The 17,001-nt window shown below is 40.7% G+C and overlaps 1 protein-coding gene and 1 long non-coding RNA gene across 3 annotated transcripts in view; one reads left to right on the plus strand and one right to left on the minus strand.

Annotated features, from left to right (window-relative positions):
* Positions 1-17,001, plus strand: part of LOC139742779 (zinc transporter ZIP11-like) — a 40,084-nt gene continuing 23,083 nt past the window's right edge. Inside the window, exon 1 of one of the 2 annotated variants that reach the window (XM_071653298.1) lies at positions 1-343. In XM_071653298.1, the coding sequence (XP_071509399.1) occupies positions 236-343 (108 nt within the window). In that variant the 5' untranslated portion in view covers positions 1-235. The remainder of the gene's footprint in view (positions 344-17,001) is intronic. The other variant, XM_071653297.1, reaches the window with a different exon arrangement.
* Positions 10,531-16,688, minus strand: LOC139742795 (uncharacterized). Its single transcript, XR_011711723.1, has 3 exons — positions 16,593-16,688; positions 12,994-13,381; positions 10,531-10,554 (listed from the first exon to the last, which is right to left on the minus strand). It is a non-coding gene; the product is annotated as an uncharacterized lncRNA (long non-coding RNA).

The raw sequence follows: 17,001 nt of genomic DNA on the forward strand, positions 1-17,001 counted from the left end.
TCACTCCAAACTCTCGCTCGAGTTTGGCAGAGGCCTACGTACTGTAATCTGTATGCAGAAATCTCATCGACTCACGCGACATCCTTCAAGCAGCTTCTGCCACGCCGCCACCAGGTACCACCACACGTACGTACCGGCGCAATTACTAGTACGCTAGCTTCACTCTCTTTGATCATTATTACATGGCTCAGATCTAAAGCCTCATCACTTTCAAGGCGTTTAGAGATCTGCAACGATGTTACAAGAATACGAACCGGTCACCCAATCTTTGCTCGGCACCCTATTCACTTGGGGACTAACCGCTGCTGGAGCTGCTCTTGTATTTGTGTTTACAAGTGGAAAGGTAAGACCCTGCAACAACAGCTAGCTACGAGAAATGAAAGACTTGACTAGTCCCACATGTGTAAATTCGTGTGAGTAGGAATTGTTTCAGTTTCAATTTATGGGTGCGCGCACCATATGCACCAGCCAGCGTCATGTCTGTCGAATTGCGAGTGCTGCATACTGTGTGACGCCCAAGATCCGATAGCCTAGAATCTCACGGAAGGTATATTTTATTCCATGCAATGTCAAGCTTCTCAATTTTCCAGCAAATTATGATTCATGAATGAAAAATCAAACAGCGAGCGAGCTGCTAGTGCTGTGTGGTGGATGGGACATTATCAGTTTGATATTAAAGGGACTGGGGATGAGTGTTCGGTCGTGCAAAACATGCGAAAGAGAAGGTGCTTTGGGTATAAAATGAAAGGTAGATATGTAACTTAACATGTGTGAAAATATCTTGGAAATCTGGATCTTCTCAAATGTTTTAAAAAGCGAAAAACAAAACATACTTTTCTGGAAAAAGACCCTTCGATACGATGGCGATACGTATTTGAATTGCGGAATACTGCTTGTTGACTGCGAACATCAAGCCAACTTACAGCGAAATCAAGCCAACATGCCGAGTGAGCTGCGGAACTACTAGTAGTTATACGTAGAGCAATTGTGGCTAGCTCTACGGCTGGCTTAGCCCCGGAGACCGCGCCGCCAGGCGCGGTCCTGGCGGCTTCCCCGCAGTTTCGCTAATGTGAGAATAACGAATAGCTCCCCTATTCTGTGTGCTTGTGCAAGTGATTGTGAATTCTGTGAACATCGGTGAGCTGCTTATAAGACATCATTTTGTGCATCACAAGCAATGAAATGCCTCAAACAGTCGCCGATGATAGTCATTTAGGTTTCATCGACCCATGTAAGTATTCCTAGTAGTTTCTGTTGAAAAATTAAGGAAATATAGCGCCGCAAAGGCACCCGTTTGTTCAACATGAAGATCTGAAATGGGAGCACGGCGCAGCCGCCACACGCAGTGTGCAGTGTGGCGGCTGTCGCAGTTACGGCTGGCTGTGCTATGGGCGCGGCGAGCGCTGGCCGCACTTCACTTGCCATAACTCGCATCATGCATCATACACAGTGTCCAGTGCTAGTGCTTCTAAGCTCGAGCTGCTGTACGATCTTGCGTGTTTTCATTTGATGAGAGCGCTAACCTAAAATCAAAGGACTCCTCCTTTTCAGATTCACATGTCCTTCTTCCAAGATATTATGAGAGCTAGTTCTATCGTCAGAAGACTCGGTAGGCTACGTATCCTAAAAGCCATCAAACTCCATTTATTACAAGATTCTTCGTTGAGAAGTACCGAAAGCGGGATAGGTGAATGCGGTAAAGTAATACGTAGCCCGACCAGACGCCGGGTGGGCTATATGTACAGCGACTGGGCTGTGCGTGTACGTACATAGAAACTTTTCCGGGTAAGGACGGACACAGCCGGCCCAGCGCTAGGTCGGTACCATGTACGCAGTAACTGCCGTGCTTCGCACGGCGTCTGGTCGGGCTACGTAGAAAAAAAAATCAACGAAATCTCAATTTACAATAATTTACAATTCATGTAATTATTACATGAAACACAAACGGGTTGTGTTATTACATGTACATGCAATTCAATGCAATCTTCATGGCAAACCCATTTTTTTTTTCTTCAAAGATTTGAAACACAAGTACCCGTGGTACCGAGTAGGCCAGAGAATTCGAAGTATCCGGTACAATGTTATATCTAAACTTGCATTGGAACTAACCAATAGTTCATTTTTATTACCGGTACAACTTGTCATGTATTTGTAATTTCATGTGACTTTAATAGTTGTAACATTTATTGTGGATGATTTTCTTCACAATTGACACATGCACATACTAGGTTAGAAAGTTGGTCATTGGTATGGCTTTTATAGGCCTTACCTATTTTCTGTATAAATAGGGTTAATTGGAATTATTTCACAGATACACACAAAAATGTTGGGAATCAGATCATTTTCAGTCTTCTAGACTGAGTAATGTGACACCTGTAATAGTCTAATAACCAATCCAACAATTTCTGAGGCTATCTTATACATTTTCTTATTTATCATATGTACAATGCAACCATGCATGATGCAGGGTTCTCGCCACGATTTTCTTCACGCTTGTCGGCAGTTATACGCGTTGTTCTGGGGGTGGGTACGGGAGGGGGGTTCCGGAAGCCTTCGCTAATGCTCAATACAACACATATAAATCGCCGCTAAAATGCCACTAAATGCGACATTTTCACGGAGATGTAATGAACGTTGTGAGGGGCATATTCTCACAGAAACAATGCGGAAACTCCATACCTTTTGTTGGCGGCAGTTCCTAAATAATAAATGAAAGAGGTGCCGATGGTGAAGGTTCCGATTTCTTTTAGGCCTTTCCTGTTTCACTGTTGCAATGATTAGCCGTCTCTGCATCGCAACAACGCGTGCCGTGTATATACTAGCTATGCCCGTACAGTGTTTTTGCTTTCTCGCTGTCTGCTCGACCACGTGGTAGGCCTACTGCATGCAGATGCGCGAGAAGCGATCGACAACTTTCGGGACATCGTTGCACTTTCCTTTCTGGGTTTTATACTGCGGTAGTTTGGCCGTGACATCAAAGAGACATCATACAAATCATACATGTAATGATGGTCATTATTCCGAAGGTTTGTTTAATCATAAAATGAAACGATTCATTACTGAGTACTTCGAAGGTTTGTAATCGGAAACAACAACAACACCAAAGGTCGGTACTATAGATGAATGTTCAAAATAAACAAAACTGATTTCGTTCGAAGATGAACAAACATTTTTTTTTCTTTATCATTTTCCGATCAACGAACATTCAGAATTAAGAATGTGGAGTGTTATTTTACCATTATTCTTTCGGAGTAACGAACCCTCAGAGTACGAAAACTGTAACCGTTTTGGGGCCGTTGTTTTATTCCGAAATTATACTGGCAGAACGTTCGAAATAACATAACTGATTTCGTTTGGAAATAAACGAACATTTCTTCTTTATCGTTTTCCGATTAACGATCGTTCAGAACTAAGAATCTAAAGCATTTTATCATCATTATTCTTTGGAGTAACGAACCTTCAGAGTAAAAGATAACTGTAACCGTTTTTGGGCCGTCGTTTTATTCCGAAATTTCACAGGCAGAAACGTTCGAAATAACAAAACTGATTTCGTTGTGAAATGAACGGACATTTTTCTTAATCATTTTTGGATTAACGAACCTTCAGAATAAAGAATCAAGCATTATTTTATCATCAATCTGTCGGAGTATAACGAACCCCCAGAGTAAAAAAACTGCAACTGTTTTTGGGCAGTCGTTTTATTCCGAAATTTCAAGGCAACGTTCGAAATGACACACTGATTTCGTTTTGAAATTTACGGACATTTTCTTCCTTTAATTTTCGGTTAACAAACCTTCAGAATAAAGAATCTACAATTTATTATTTTATCATCACTATTTCTGTCGGAGTAACAGACCCTTAGAGTACGAAAACACGCAGTTTTGTGCCGTCGTTTTATTCCGAAATTTCACTGGCAGAACGTTCGAAATAACAAAAACTGATTTCGTTGTGAAATGAACAGACATTTTTTCTCAATCATTTTTGGATTAACGAACCTTCAGAATAAAGAATCTAGCATTATTTTATCGTGAATCTGTCGGGGTAACGAAAAAAAAAGAACCTTGGTGGTGATATTAACTGATGCTGGTGTAGAGAAAAACAAAGACAGTTTGCTCAAAAGGTGCTTCCTTCTTTCAGTTCATTTTCTCCCCAGTCATTCCTATCGTTCTCCTCCCATGAACCCCTGCCATGCACGGACGATGAACAAAACAAAATGTTACTGACGCTTTGCACAATGAAAAAAAAAGAAGAAAAAAAAAAGAAAGAAACACGTGCTCGTAGCAAATTATCTACACTTTTCAAGTTAAACAAATTGATGTTCGTAATGAAGAATGAAAAAAAAAACACGACCACAAGCAGTGGGGAAACTTGATATCGCATGGCTTGCGGAAATTTCCACGAAATTTCCACGAAAGCCAGGTGTCAGATAAAGGAATGCCGCGTGTACTGCCACCTTGCTTCAGTGGTCGTAAACAGCGTGTACATAGCATGTACCCAGTAAACCAACTGGGAACTTGATGAATGATTATCCATTTATTTTCTGCTCATGAAGGCCCCGTAACCCACCAAGCCAGAAGCACGTGGAGCATTACGTACGTTGAACTTGAAAGACCATCATGACAGAATTACCATAAATTTCGGCCCGGAGAAGGAAAATGGAATATTCACGAATGACGTTTACAAATCCATGGAAAGTGAAAAGGCTCAAATGGAACGCATGGCTTTTTGAATTAAAAATAAATAAAAATAACCCGCGGAAACTACCAAAACCAAAATAACAATTTGCATTTGCTTATACAAACGTACTCCATCGCACGTTCTTTTTTCTTTTTTTAAACGAAAGATGGAGTTCATTTTCTCTCTTTTTCAATGCTTTGAACGCATCTAATTTTGCGTCATTGCCGATGGCCAGCTTCCTAAAGAATTGATACGAATCCTTTCAAATATGCGAAACAAAGTCTAAAAATCCAGGATCCTGGCTGTGAATTCCGGTGGTATTATAAATCCTGCTCACTATCAAAATTTAAGATCTCTTGCGCCATTTTACCAACTAACTGTTCCTGAAATTTTCATCCTAATCTGTTCCCAAATTGTGACTTATTTTGCGAATAGAGAGACAGACAGGCAGACAAACGAACAAACAAATTAAAGCAGCAAAAAAAAAAAAAAAAAAAAAATACAACCTTTGGCGGAGGGGGGCATGCATTTCACATCGTTTGTTTTTGCGTAACCCGACAACAAGCGTGACAACAAGCGAGCACGTGTCAGCCTTCCTCAGCCTCCCTCGGCCTCCGACCCTCTCTTTCCGTCCTCTCTCTCCCTCTCACTATACCGTCGTACACACATAGCATAGCAGGCTGCTGTGTGGCCGGCTGGGTGGTGCATGACTATTGTGTGTGTGGATCCCGAATCAGAGCGCATTGTGAGTGAGCAAGTGTGTGACGTGGTGTGTACGTGTATGTGCAGCTGTACGTCGCTATGTTGAGCCAGGGAGGTGAGACTCACCTCCCTGGTTGAGCCGAGTTGTTGTGATCGGTGCGTGATAACTTTTAGCGCTTGTAAACTGCTGCTCCTTTCAACATCTAGTTTCTTTTCTAGCCAGATAATAAAGACTGAAAAAGGCGAGAAATTGGTCCGAACTTAGCTCGTCAAGCAAGCAGTTCACGCGTGGTGTTACCCTTGTCGGCAAGTTCACGCGTGGTGTTACCCTTGTCGGCAAGTTTTACCCTTGTCGGCAATTGTTTCTTCAAACCGCACGCTTGTCGGCACCGACAAGGGTGATATACGCTGGCGAGATCCCTGATGATGCAATGTCTTGTTCACCTATACAAGGAGAAAATCAAGACACAAGGAATAATCTGTTCAAGTCAATTATTTCCACATAGGTCAACAACATTCACTCAGTTTTATCTAGAACCCTGATTGGGTTTTTATCATCAGAACACATTTTTTTCTCATTGGTAAATTGACGCTTAACAGTTAGGCCTGTATACACAGGTAATATCTTGTTGTGATATTTCAGTGAATTTAAATCTAACACATTACTTATGTAGGGCTAGGGTTCACTTAGCTCTCTAGCACTCATCACACTAAAAGCAAACTAGGGCAGCACACATGTGTTACTTGGAAGGAGTCCCCTGGCTAACTAACTTGTAGCCAGTTTATTCTTCACATAATTTGGCATGGGTTTACATGTAAATGTGGGTTGTTACATAAATATGCATACACAAAATCAACATAACAAAACATGCAAATAAAGAAACAAAGGTTAAAACTAAATATTCATAATAATATGTAAATGATGTGCAGGCTTGGGTGATTTAGGCATGATTTCAGTATTACAGGGAACAATGGGTGAGAAGTGAAAGAGTGGAAAATGTCATGTGATATGTGGTGTGTCTGTGATACAATTGTAGGTGGGGTGTGTGGATGCATGTGGATGTGAATACCGGTACTACTGTATGTGTGGGTTGACGTATTTATGTGTAGAGGGGTGGTACCTGTAATAAAAGAAGGGGGGATACACTTATAATAAAAGGTTCAAAATAAATCCCTACACTTACGTTATACTACCATGCATAAATACAAATTTCATGTGCACATATAAATTGCATGTGTACATGGGACCTACATTAGAAGTTGTGTGTACCAGGGTACACTGACCTTACATTTTCTTTTATCTTTGCATTTATATTTGCATTTGGTGTTGCATCATGAGCACAGGTTCTAATTGCAAATGTGCTACATGTATTTAGAAACTGCTCTCACAGTAATGTGATGTGATATACAATGTAGAGATAACAAATCTGTGCTGGCTACTTGCATGTAGGCCTATATCTTTTAAATATAAAATGTCATAATAGAAATAGTTGTAAAGCAAAGATTGCCAATTGACACAGGTAAGGTAATCATTTGCAGAAAAAAAAAGAAAAAAGAAACTGCTCAGCATTCTGTCATTAGTCAATTTGGGCATCTACACATTATACTCCTATCATATTGAACAATTATGATAATAATACTATAACATGTAAATTAAAAGAACCTTACAAATGCAACCACTTTCAAATAACTTGCACATTTGCAGGGAAAAAATATTGAAGTGAAAGTCCAAGAATCAATGTCACAGGGTTAATGACTTCAAGTACAAAGAACACTATACTATTTCAGTGTGGAGACCTTCTACATATTGCATTGTCAAAACACAATTGGTTTAGGGTTTGAGCATATGATATACAATTATATCAGTAGAACATCATGTAGGGACCTACCAAAATGTATATTACAATGTATTTTTATATCTATGTGAATGAAAACTGAACATCTTGTTTGAAGCACTTCCAACACATTTGTTTATCAAAATTCATACTTTTTTTTTTTGGCCACAAAATATAGATGCAATGAATATTACAAGGGCACAAACTCCATTTACCACAAAAATATTGTCCTCATAATAATGTGATTTGATAGAGTTATCACAAAATTTTGTGCTGAAAAAGTGTCTTCCAAAATGCTGATGGACAATGCTACTGTGTAGGACCTGCTGTGCCACTTGAATGTAACACATGGCATGATATCAGTGATCACATAAATGATGAGGATAATAATCATTATGAAGATGATGATAGTAATAAAAAATTAGCAACAACAACAATAGTAGTAGTAGTAATAATAATAATAGTTACAGCATTAATGAAATGTGTGAAAGGCCCTTCAGTGATGTACACTGTTGTGCATGACAGCCCTGCTTAAGTTCACTTTAAAACACTGATGCATATTTTATCGTAACGGAGTAATTGTAGTTTTTCACCTCTGAAACACCTGGGAAACACAGGGGGAAAAAAGACCAAATGAAAAACAAGAGACCCGCGGGTCACGCGCTCACCTGATTATCGCAATTTCACCTTCCATGCATTCTTGCACACTCTTACCTGAGAACATTGGAAACTTTAGGTCTGCATATGGATCCCTCCCCCCCCCCCCCTCAACTCGGGGGGGTAGGGGGGGGGGGGAGGGGGCAGGCAGTCCTGGATCTGAATCTGCAATTAACAAACTTGGAACTAAAGTCATCAATGTTCAAACTCATGGTATTAACTTTGCTTTATCATTTCTGGTTCTAGAGCAGAAGATTTTAAATATTCCTCAATGTGGGGGGGGGGGGGGGTGGGCCCCCTAGGGGGCCCCCAAGAGGGACATGGTGCCCATTTGAAGGAATTGAGATTCTATCCCCCTAGGGATGCTACCTGCTAAGTTTGGTCAAAATTCATCTTGAGGTTTTCAAGAAGAAGATGAACATGTACAATTCAGGCTCCATTACAAGTGTTGGACTTCTCCCCAGCCCTCTCCTGGGTCCTAAGGGCGTGGGGGGGGGGGGGGGGGGGGGGAATGAATCCGCCAACCCCATGAAAAAAACTTGAAACTACAGTCATCAATGTACTAACTCATAGTATCATCTAAGCCCTATCATTTCTGGTTCTAGAGAAGATTTTTAAAGGTTCCTTAATTTTAGGAGGTTTGGCCCCCTAGGGACCCCCAGGTGGGCAATGGTGCCCATTTGAACAAATTGAGATCCTATCCCCCTAGGGATGCTACCTACCAAGTTTGGTGAAAATCAGATATGGCGATCTCAAAGTGAAGATGAAAATGTACAATTTAGGCCCCATTAGGACTCCTCCCCACCCCCCTCCCCTGGGTCCCAAGGGGGGCACCCCTGATTCCCCCATGAACAAACTTGAAACTACAGTCATCAATGTACTTACTCATAGTATCAATTAAGCCCTATCACTTCTGGTTCTAGAGAAGAAGATTTTTAAAGATTCCTTAATTTTAGGGTGTTTGGGCCCCCCTGGGGCCCCCCAGGTGGGCCATGGTGCCCATTTGAACAAATTCAAATCCTATCCCCCTAGGGATGCTACCTGCCAAGTTTGGTGAAAATCGGTCATGGGGTTCTCGAGAAGAAGATGTAAATGTAAAAAGTTTACGCACGACGGACGACGCACGACGCACGACGGACGCCGGACGAAGAGCGATCGCAATAAAAAAGGACAAAACACTTTGTGCCTGGATATTGCAGCCCTTTCAGTTTCCAGTAACAGTTTAACGCACATGCAGTTTAGGAGTTTACAGGATTTATTTTCCCTACTTGCTACATGGGGCAAGAACAAATTTTCCAGGCAATCAATTCACTGTTTCATTCTGATTCACACATTTGAGTACTAACATGTTTGTTGTTACCTCACAGGAAAGACAGAAATAGAGAGTTCAGAGATATAAATGTAGTGTCATATCAGTTATCACTGCCATCACATGAATGTAGTCTATGATTGGAATTGATGTTATTCATGTTCAATGTGCATTTATCAGAATCCCCAACAATCCTGGTACAAAGGTGCAGCTTTTTCATTACTAACATGTCTTTTGCTATAATACACAATGAAGGCATAAATTGACAGTAGGCCTACAGGAAGAACTGGTGTCAGAGCTATTATCATTGCCATCACTTGGATGCACTCAACATAATTATGATATTGAAGTCATCCAAGTTCAGTTTTCAAACATTTGCCAGCCACAAAGAAGAACATGAGAGGGGATGTCACTGGCTTCATGGAGCTAAGTAGTTGGGAGGGCTGGTTCTGATTAATGAGAGGGGATGTCACTGGATTCACTGAGCTTGGTGGCAGAGAGGGCTGGTTTCCACTGGCGAGATGGATGTCACAGGTCTCACCGAGCTGCGTAGCCTAGAAGAGGCAGTCTTATTTGGCGAGAGGGGGTGTCACTGGCTTCAACAACCTGGATATCTGTGATGGCACTTGGATGTGATGCTAGCTGTTCCACTGCAATAGAGGCCAACAAGCACATTCTATTGATCTCTCATCTAATGACTGAATGTTGGTAATAAAGTAACTACTACACATTTACAATGAAAAATTATTTTACTACTCATATAGACTCAATTAACTATTCAGTAATACACATAGTAAATATTCTCTTTAAAGACTATCATTCAAGCAATGACAAGTTTAGTACTGATGAAAGCAATTATGTTATATGCTGAAAGTCCAATGAAAATAGCTCATTTTATTTATGATATTTACATAAAAATTCCCTGATATGCATGCCAAAGGGACGTCTTCATCATCTACTGTAAAAGTGGAAATTTCTTGCGGTGTTGGTTGAAATTTTCACGCATTTCGCGTAAGCCGAAACTAGCGCGAAAATAAAAGCATGCGAATATTTTTGCTCGCCATTTGTTCAAGTAGTTGATGTCTTGATTCCGCGGAACTATAAACATGCGAAGCTCTTCTTACCCCGCCGACCGCAAAAAATTAGTCGCGCTAAAATATCCACTTTTACAGTAACCTGTTATCTCCTTACATCTGCCCAGGCTCTGATAAAATCAATATCTGTCAGCACTCTCACCAGGTTTTGATCCACTTCAATTTGACCCAAGTCCTTTCCTCAGAGTAGCATTTTCCTCCACAACTAATTGGAGAAGGCAACGGCATTCATGAACTTGTCCTTTTTCCATTTCACAGGGGTATCTGGACTGGAGTTCATCTGTATATATCAGACACAATGAAAGGCATTAACACGGACTTACAATTAGGATAGTCCCGTTAGTTCTTCACCAATCTGTAAATTTAGTCACAGAACTTGCTATCCCATGTATTTCAGTGTAGAGTCTACCAGGTAGCTTTATCTTGTAGTGCTCACATACATGCAACAGAGAAAACTCCATGAAATATGTTAGAAATAGACTGTCTACTGTAGAACTTAAATAGCAAAAAGGAAAATAAGACCTACAGAGACCCTAGCCAAATTTTTGATGAGTTGACACTGCACATGACGTCGGGATGACCTCAGCCTCTCATTGTGCATCTGGGTAATTCTGTGAAGTTGGGGCACGAAGTGTGACATTTTAGCATAACTCAATACTAATTATGCTATACATGTATTGTTTATAGGCTTTGCAGTTGTATTGAGACCATACATTTTCCTGGAAATGTTGTGCCATTCCGACTCAATTTTGATGAAATTATTAAAACGATATGTAATGGTGTCCTGTAGCATCGTGACGTGTCCATGTAGCATCGTGATAGTAAACATTTGGTCCTAAAAGACAAATTAAGGCAATTAGCTTGACCAAAATTTGATATAATATGCATAATTACTAGATTAGTCAGATAGCTAAATATCTTAACTCTCCTTTCCACAGTTTTACACAAAAAAGGACACCGCTTAGCATCGTGATACATTTTGTAATTTTCTTTTAAAATTGAAACTGTGTACAGGAAATTTGAGATATTTAGCTATCTTATTCATACCTTGTAAATATGCATATTGCATCAAATTTTGGTCAAGCTCATTGCCATAATTTGTCTCTTTGGACCAAATTTTAAAATATCACGATGCTACGTGGACACGTCACGATGCTCCAGGACACAGTGTTACATATTGTTTAATAACTTCGTTAAAATTGAGTCTGAATGGCACAAAATTTCCAGGAAAATGTGTGGCCTCAATGCAAATGTAAAGCCTACAAACAATAAATGTATAGCATAATTGATATTGAGTTATGCTGACATGTATTTTGTCAATATCACGATGCTACATACATGGACACTGCCCCAACTTCATGGAATTACCCATCTACAAAGTAGGCCCTATTTATTTATATGTTGTGTATACAACCTCATATCGGGCCTATGATGTCTTTCAATCCAGCCACATGCAAGGGATTTGGGGGTCTGTATAATTCCACATACAATCATATAGTAGGCCTATATGTGGCTGCAATGTACAAACTATGTAACTTGTAACCCTAAAAGTAATGATCAAGACAACCATAATCTTATTAACCACTACCACAGCTTTGGGTTTAAAAAAAAAAAATGTTATAAGTTAAATTACAGCAAGAATTTATGTATAATTATAATAAAAATAATCTCCCAAATATATTTGAAACAATGTTTCAAAGAAATCAATCCATTCATAATTATCCAACACGGCGATCAAATGATTTCCATTTGCCATTTCTGAGAACTTTGTTGGCTCAAAACACATTTATTTACGACGGGCCAAAGTACTGGAATTCACTTCCCAGTAACATTACTACTGCTCAATCTCTGAATTCCTTTAAGAATAAATTAAAACCATTTTTATTGAAACTTTACAACATCCAACAGAGTTAGTTTCCCTTTATCATCTCAGTCAAGTCATCATTTTTTTTTTTTTTTTTACATAAGTCCTCCTATTAAACTATGTCCCTCTCTGTGTTCTAAATATAACGATGTGTTTTTTTTTTCTCCTGCATTCTTACCAACATAACTACGTATAAAACATGTTTTGCATTACATTCAATCCAGCTTGTATTTTATCACTTATTTTACATTATGAAATCCAGATTGCTTGCGTCCATGATGGCACATGCTGTAGTTCCCTCTTTTCTCCCTTTTTTTCCTCTCTTTTTTTCCTCTTCTTTTTCCTTTCCTTTTCTCTCTTTTTCCTCTTCCCAATCATTTTGATGTCAGTTGACATCGGTTCGTTTATTGTGTTTTATATTGATGTTTTGTGTATTTTTCTGAGGGTCCCATATCGTACAAGCTTTGCTTCTTAGTGGGACCCTCCACTTCCATCCTCATTCTTAGTTGACTTGTATTATACGCTTTATGTATTTAACAAAGATGTAATCACATCTACTTTTCACTTTCATAATTTTCTTATGTACCTTTTCAAGTTTTGTTCTGTATCACAAATATTTTGTGTATACGCAATGTACATAAAGTTCTTTGTTCATTTTGATGGAGGTGAAAATAAAGTTGAAAGTTGAAAGTTGAATAAGAACAGCATCGTTTGAGTACACAGAGTTATCTATTCAATTTATTGATGTTTTGTGTACTAAATATCAACATTAACTTTCATTTGCAGGTTCAAAACAGTTGTTGGATCTAGGTGTATTAAAATAGTACCAGGTAATTAAAGTTAGTTTGTACAAACCTTTTGTACCAACGGAAGGGCTGGTCTCAATGGGCAAGAGGGGATGTCACTGGCTTCATCAAGCTGGGAGGGCTGGTCTCGACTGATGAGAGGGGACATCACTGGCTTCACCAAGCCGGGTATAGGCTAGCTGGTCGAAACTGACGAGAGGGAATGTCACTGGCTTCATCAAGCTGGTTAGCTAGGAGGGCTGGTCTCAATTGATGAGAGGGGATGTCACTGGCTTCACCGAGCTGGGTAGCTGGTCAAAACTGACGAGAGGGAATTTCACTGGCTTCATCAAGCTGGGTAGCTGGGAGGGCTGGTCTCAACTGACCAGAGGGGCTGTCACTGGCTTCACTGAGCTGCCTAGTCAGGATGGTCCTTGAATGCGATGCTGGCTGTTGCTCTACAAAAGATACCCACAATAATATCTGACAGACCTTTCTCAACAATTAGCACCTACTGTGCTACAAAGCATACACCATTAACCACTACACTATAGAGACTGAGTGAACTGCGCTACAATGCATATACGCCATTAGCCACTTATGTATGTACGCACAATAGATACACTTCAATCAACATTTTTGCAATGCCATGTGTACCGGAGACAATAACAAGGTACTGGTACCTTTATACCAAACATGTGAATTCACGTTTTTGGTCCGATCATAGCTGTGATGACAACATATACACAGTTGAGTCTCCACAAAGTATTTTGTAAAAACCGAGAGTTACCAGATTCGCTGACACTTTCATTCATTCAGTGTCGTTTCGTAAAATTGGATTTCTCGCCTATCGCCAATTTGTAACAAACGTCAGTTCTGATGAGTGTCGTAACTTTCTTATTTCGACATTTTGAGACCCATAATTTGACATGAAGGTAGAATAGGGCAACATAATCCAGAATACGGTAAAATAGGAATTCGCGTATTTACATGCAAAACACAAATAGCGTGCCATTTCTTACTGTGAACAGCGATTTATGTGTAATAGAGAAGCACATTTCAAAAAGGAGAAATGTTGAGCCAAATTTGGGATGTCATTCATAGGCAAAAAAATTTCCATGTTAACTTATGGTAACTATACACAGCCCAGTTGCTGTACGTAGGTACATAGCGACAGGATTCGCACAGCGTACCGTACTTACAGCGTCTACCACTCCTAGTCCGAGGCCCTTTTTCTCTGCCATTATAGCTGTAGCCCGACCACACGCTGTAAGTACACTGTGCGAATCCTGTCGCTACGTACGTACAGCGACTGGGCTGTGTATAGTTACCATAACTGGAAATTTTTTTGCCTATGAATGACATCCCAAATTTGGCTCAACATTTCTCCTTTTTGAAATGTGCTTCTCTATTAATTACACATAAATCGCTGTTCACATTAAGAAATGGCACGCTAATAAAGTGTTTTGCATACATGTAGATAATACGCGAATTCCTATTTTACCGTATTCTGGATTATGTTGCCCTATTCTACTTTCATGTCATTAAATTATGGGTCTCAAAATACATAGGTCTAAGATACCTACCATACCTCAATCGCATTCTGAATACACCTTTTTGTGAATCTGCATGTAGCCTTTCTCCACATATGTGAGTATTATAAAATCTCAGGCAAACTCTGATAGGCCTATAAGTATATCTTTTAGTTTAATAGAAAAATGTTAGGGTGTGGCATAGGACACCTAACAAAATTACTAATCAAGGCCTACTATCAGTATTACTCCCAAACATTTAGTAGGCCAATAGTATGTGTGAAGATCCTCTAAGTGACATCTCTATAATATACAAATGATGCACAGGATAGAGTGCGTTCGTGCATGTTTCACAATTGTAAATACCCTCGAGTGCGAGAGTGAGCTACGCCTACACTAACGCCACGAAATAATCCTGTGCATCATTTGTTTTATAAAATGGGTCGAAAATTCGAAAACTAACATCATTTTTCAGCATTTTTCACGTACCTTTGTGGGTCAAGACGTCCGAAGATGTTCGTCCCAAACTTTTACGCATGTCGCACTCGCGGAAGTCCCGCACATACAGTACAGTGTGTATAAGTATAATGGGGGGTTGGGTTTCCGGACACCCGCATGAAAACTTACTTATTTTACATAGAATATGCACCCTTTACCTTAAAGACTTGATATAGACTCCTCATATAGGCTTACTAGACAACATACTCTGAAAATGGCATGAGAATTAACCTGCTAAATCGTTGGATTTGCTCTTCAAAGTGACTCCATGTACGCGTCCGGTCCCATAACGCTTGGTCTACTGTACTGTACAAAGTGTACGTATAGTACAGTATACGTACGTACGCCACATATGTTATGCACAAGGGAAGACAGGCCAGCCGGCCGGCAGCCCGAACTAGAAGTTGTTTACAGGATTGACAGCTCGTACGCGTATGCATGCAATTCATCAAAGGAGCCGCCGCGCGCACAGACGATCGGCAATCTACCATGGATTACAGGCAGTGCAGTTGTACTGAAGTAAAGGAAGGAGGTGTGTCTCATTTCAGCGCTTCCTATTGGCTACATTCTTGAACCCATTTTATAACAATTCTCGCTATCGCCAATGACGTAAAAAGTACCCGGATGATGATTTAAGCGTCATTTACGGTGCATTATGGGATAGTCCGGTAGCAAAGTCACTTCCGTTCGTACGCGCGTGATACGTGACTAATGCTATTTACACACACAACCGACTGTATTCTACGTGTACTTCCGGTTTTCTCGACTTGAATTACAGCTTTAATATGATTTGAAATTTCTCCATTCTTAAGTAATTGCTGTTAATACGACTATTGGTTGTTGCTGCGAAGCTGCCATGTGTTGTTCGCACGACAATAAATGAAAAAAATCTGCAGAAATAGGACCCTTACTGGCATGCGAGACGTGACGTGGCCGCGTGGGTGAAGTTTGCGGGTGACTCCACAGCGCAGTACGTGCACGCGCGACTTGCACTAGGTATAAGTAGGCCTAGTGCCTACATGTATGTACGTACATTGTACGTACTTGCTTGAAAGAAATTGCTTCGGAGACAGGATAAGTTCGAGATCACTGTTCGTTCCCGATTGTGTTCGCGACATTTCGACAGAGAACAAATAAAAAAAAAAGATGGGAATTCCATGACGATATACTGTATATCCAGGTGGGTGAATATTTTCCAGCATATTTTCATCGTATGCAGAGATGACTGATCTGTGATGTACGCCGTACTGGTATGTGTTAGCTTATGCGCTGCGTGCAGTGAGTGCTAGTGGTGCATGCTAATGCAAGGCCGGCCGCCGTGCCGGCGGCGGGGACTACAGTGTACGAGTATGACAGGCCTGGCCACTCGCTGGCTCGGGCGGTACTGCTGCGCTATAGGTAAGGTACACGTACGCGCACGCTAGCGTTGTGCAACTTATGACCCGCGCCGGAAGTGCCCTTGCTACCAAGTGCACTAAATCTTGAAGGAAAAGCCACATCCGGGTACTTTTTACGTCATTGGCGATAGCGAGAATTAATGTTACACTAACAACACTAAACACTGTAACAGTTGTTATAGGTCCTACTCACACTGAACTAATATGACTATGAGGTCTTCCGAGTTTCACAAATTTATTACCGATCCAGCCGAAGTGAAATGACATCTCTGTCGTTCAGCCCCTTATCTTCTAGTGTCTTGAGGGGAATTGGGACTCTACATTTTATTTTTCTGTCACTGGTTTTCATGGTCTTCCTCTTCTTGGAGACAGATCTCTCGCTCTCCACCTGCGGCTCCATTGTTAGTGTGGATGGTATTTATACGCAGCCAGCAGATCAGAGTCCAAGCGGACCCGTGCCAGCTACAAGCTGCCGGGCGGATCCCGGGAAATGCACCGATAACGCTCGCTAGCCAGTGAACAGGCACCCGGGTTTCGCCTCGCAATAGGGGCGATATCTTGGGCTTGCTTTTCGCCGAGGAGAAGGCAATACATTAACGCTGTGCCAAAATCGGACAAAAGAGGGAGGCAAAAACAACACTTGAACGGAGA

This window comes from Diadema antillarum, unplaced genomic scaffold (assembly GCF_040938485.1).
Source record: "Diadema antillarum isolate AM-2024a unplaced genomic scaffold, OU_Dant_1.0 seq00001020_RagTag, whole genome shotgun sequence".
Taxonomy (NCBI): domain Eukaryota; kingdom Metazoa; phylum Echinodermata; class Echinoidea; order Diadematoida; family Diadematidae; genus Diadema; species Diadema antillarum.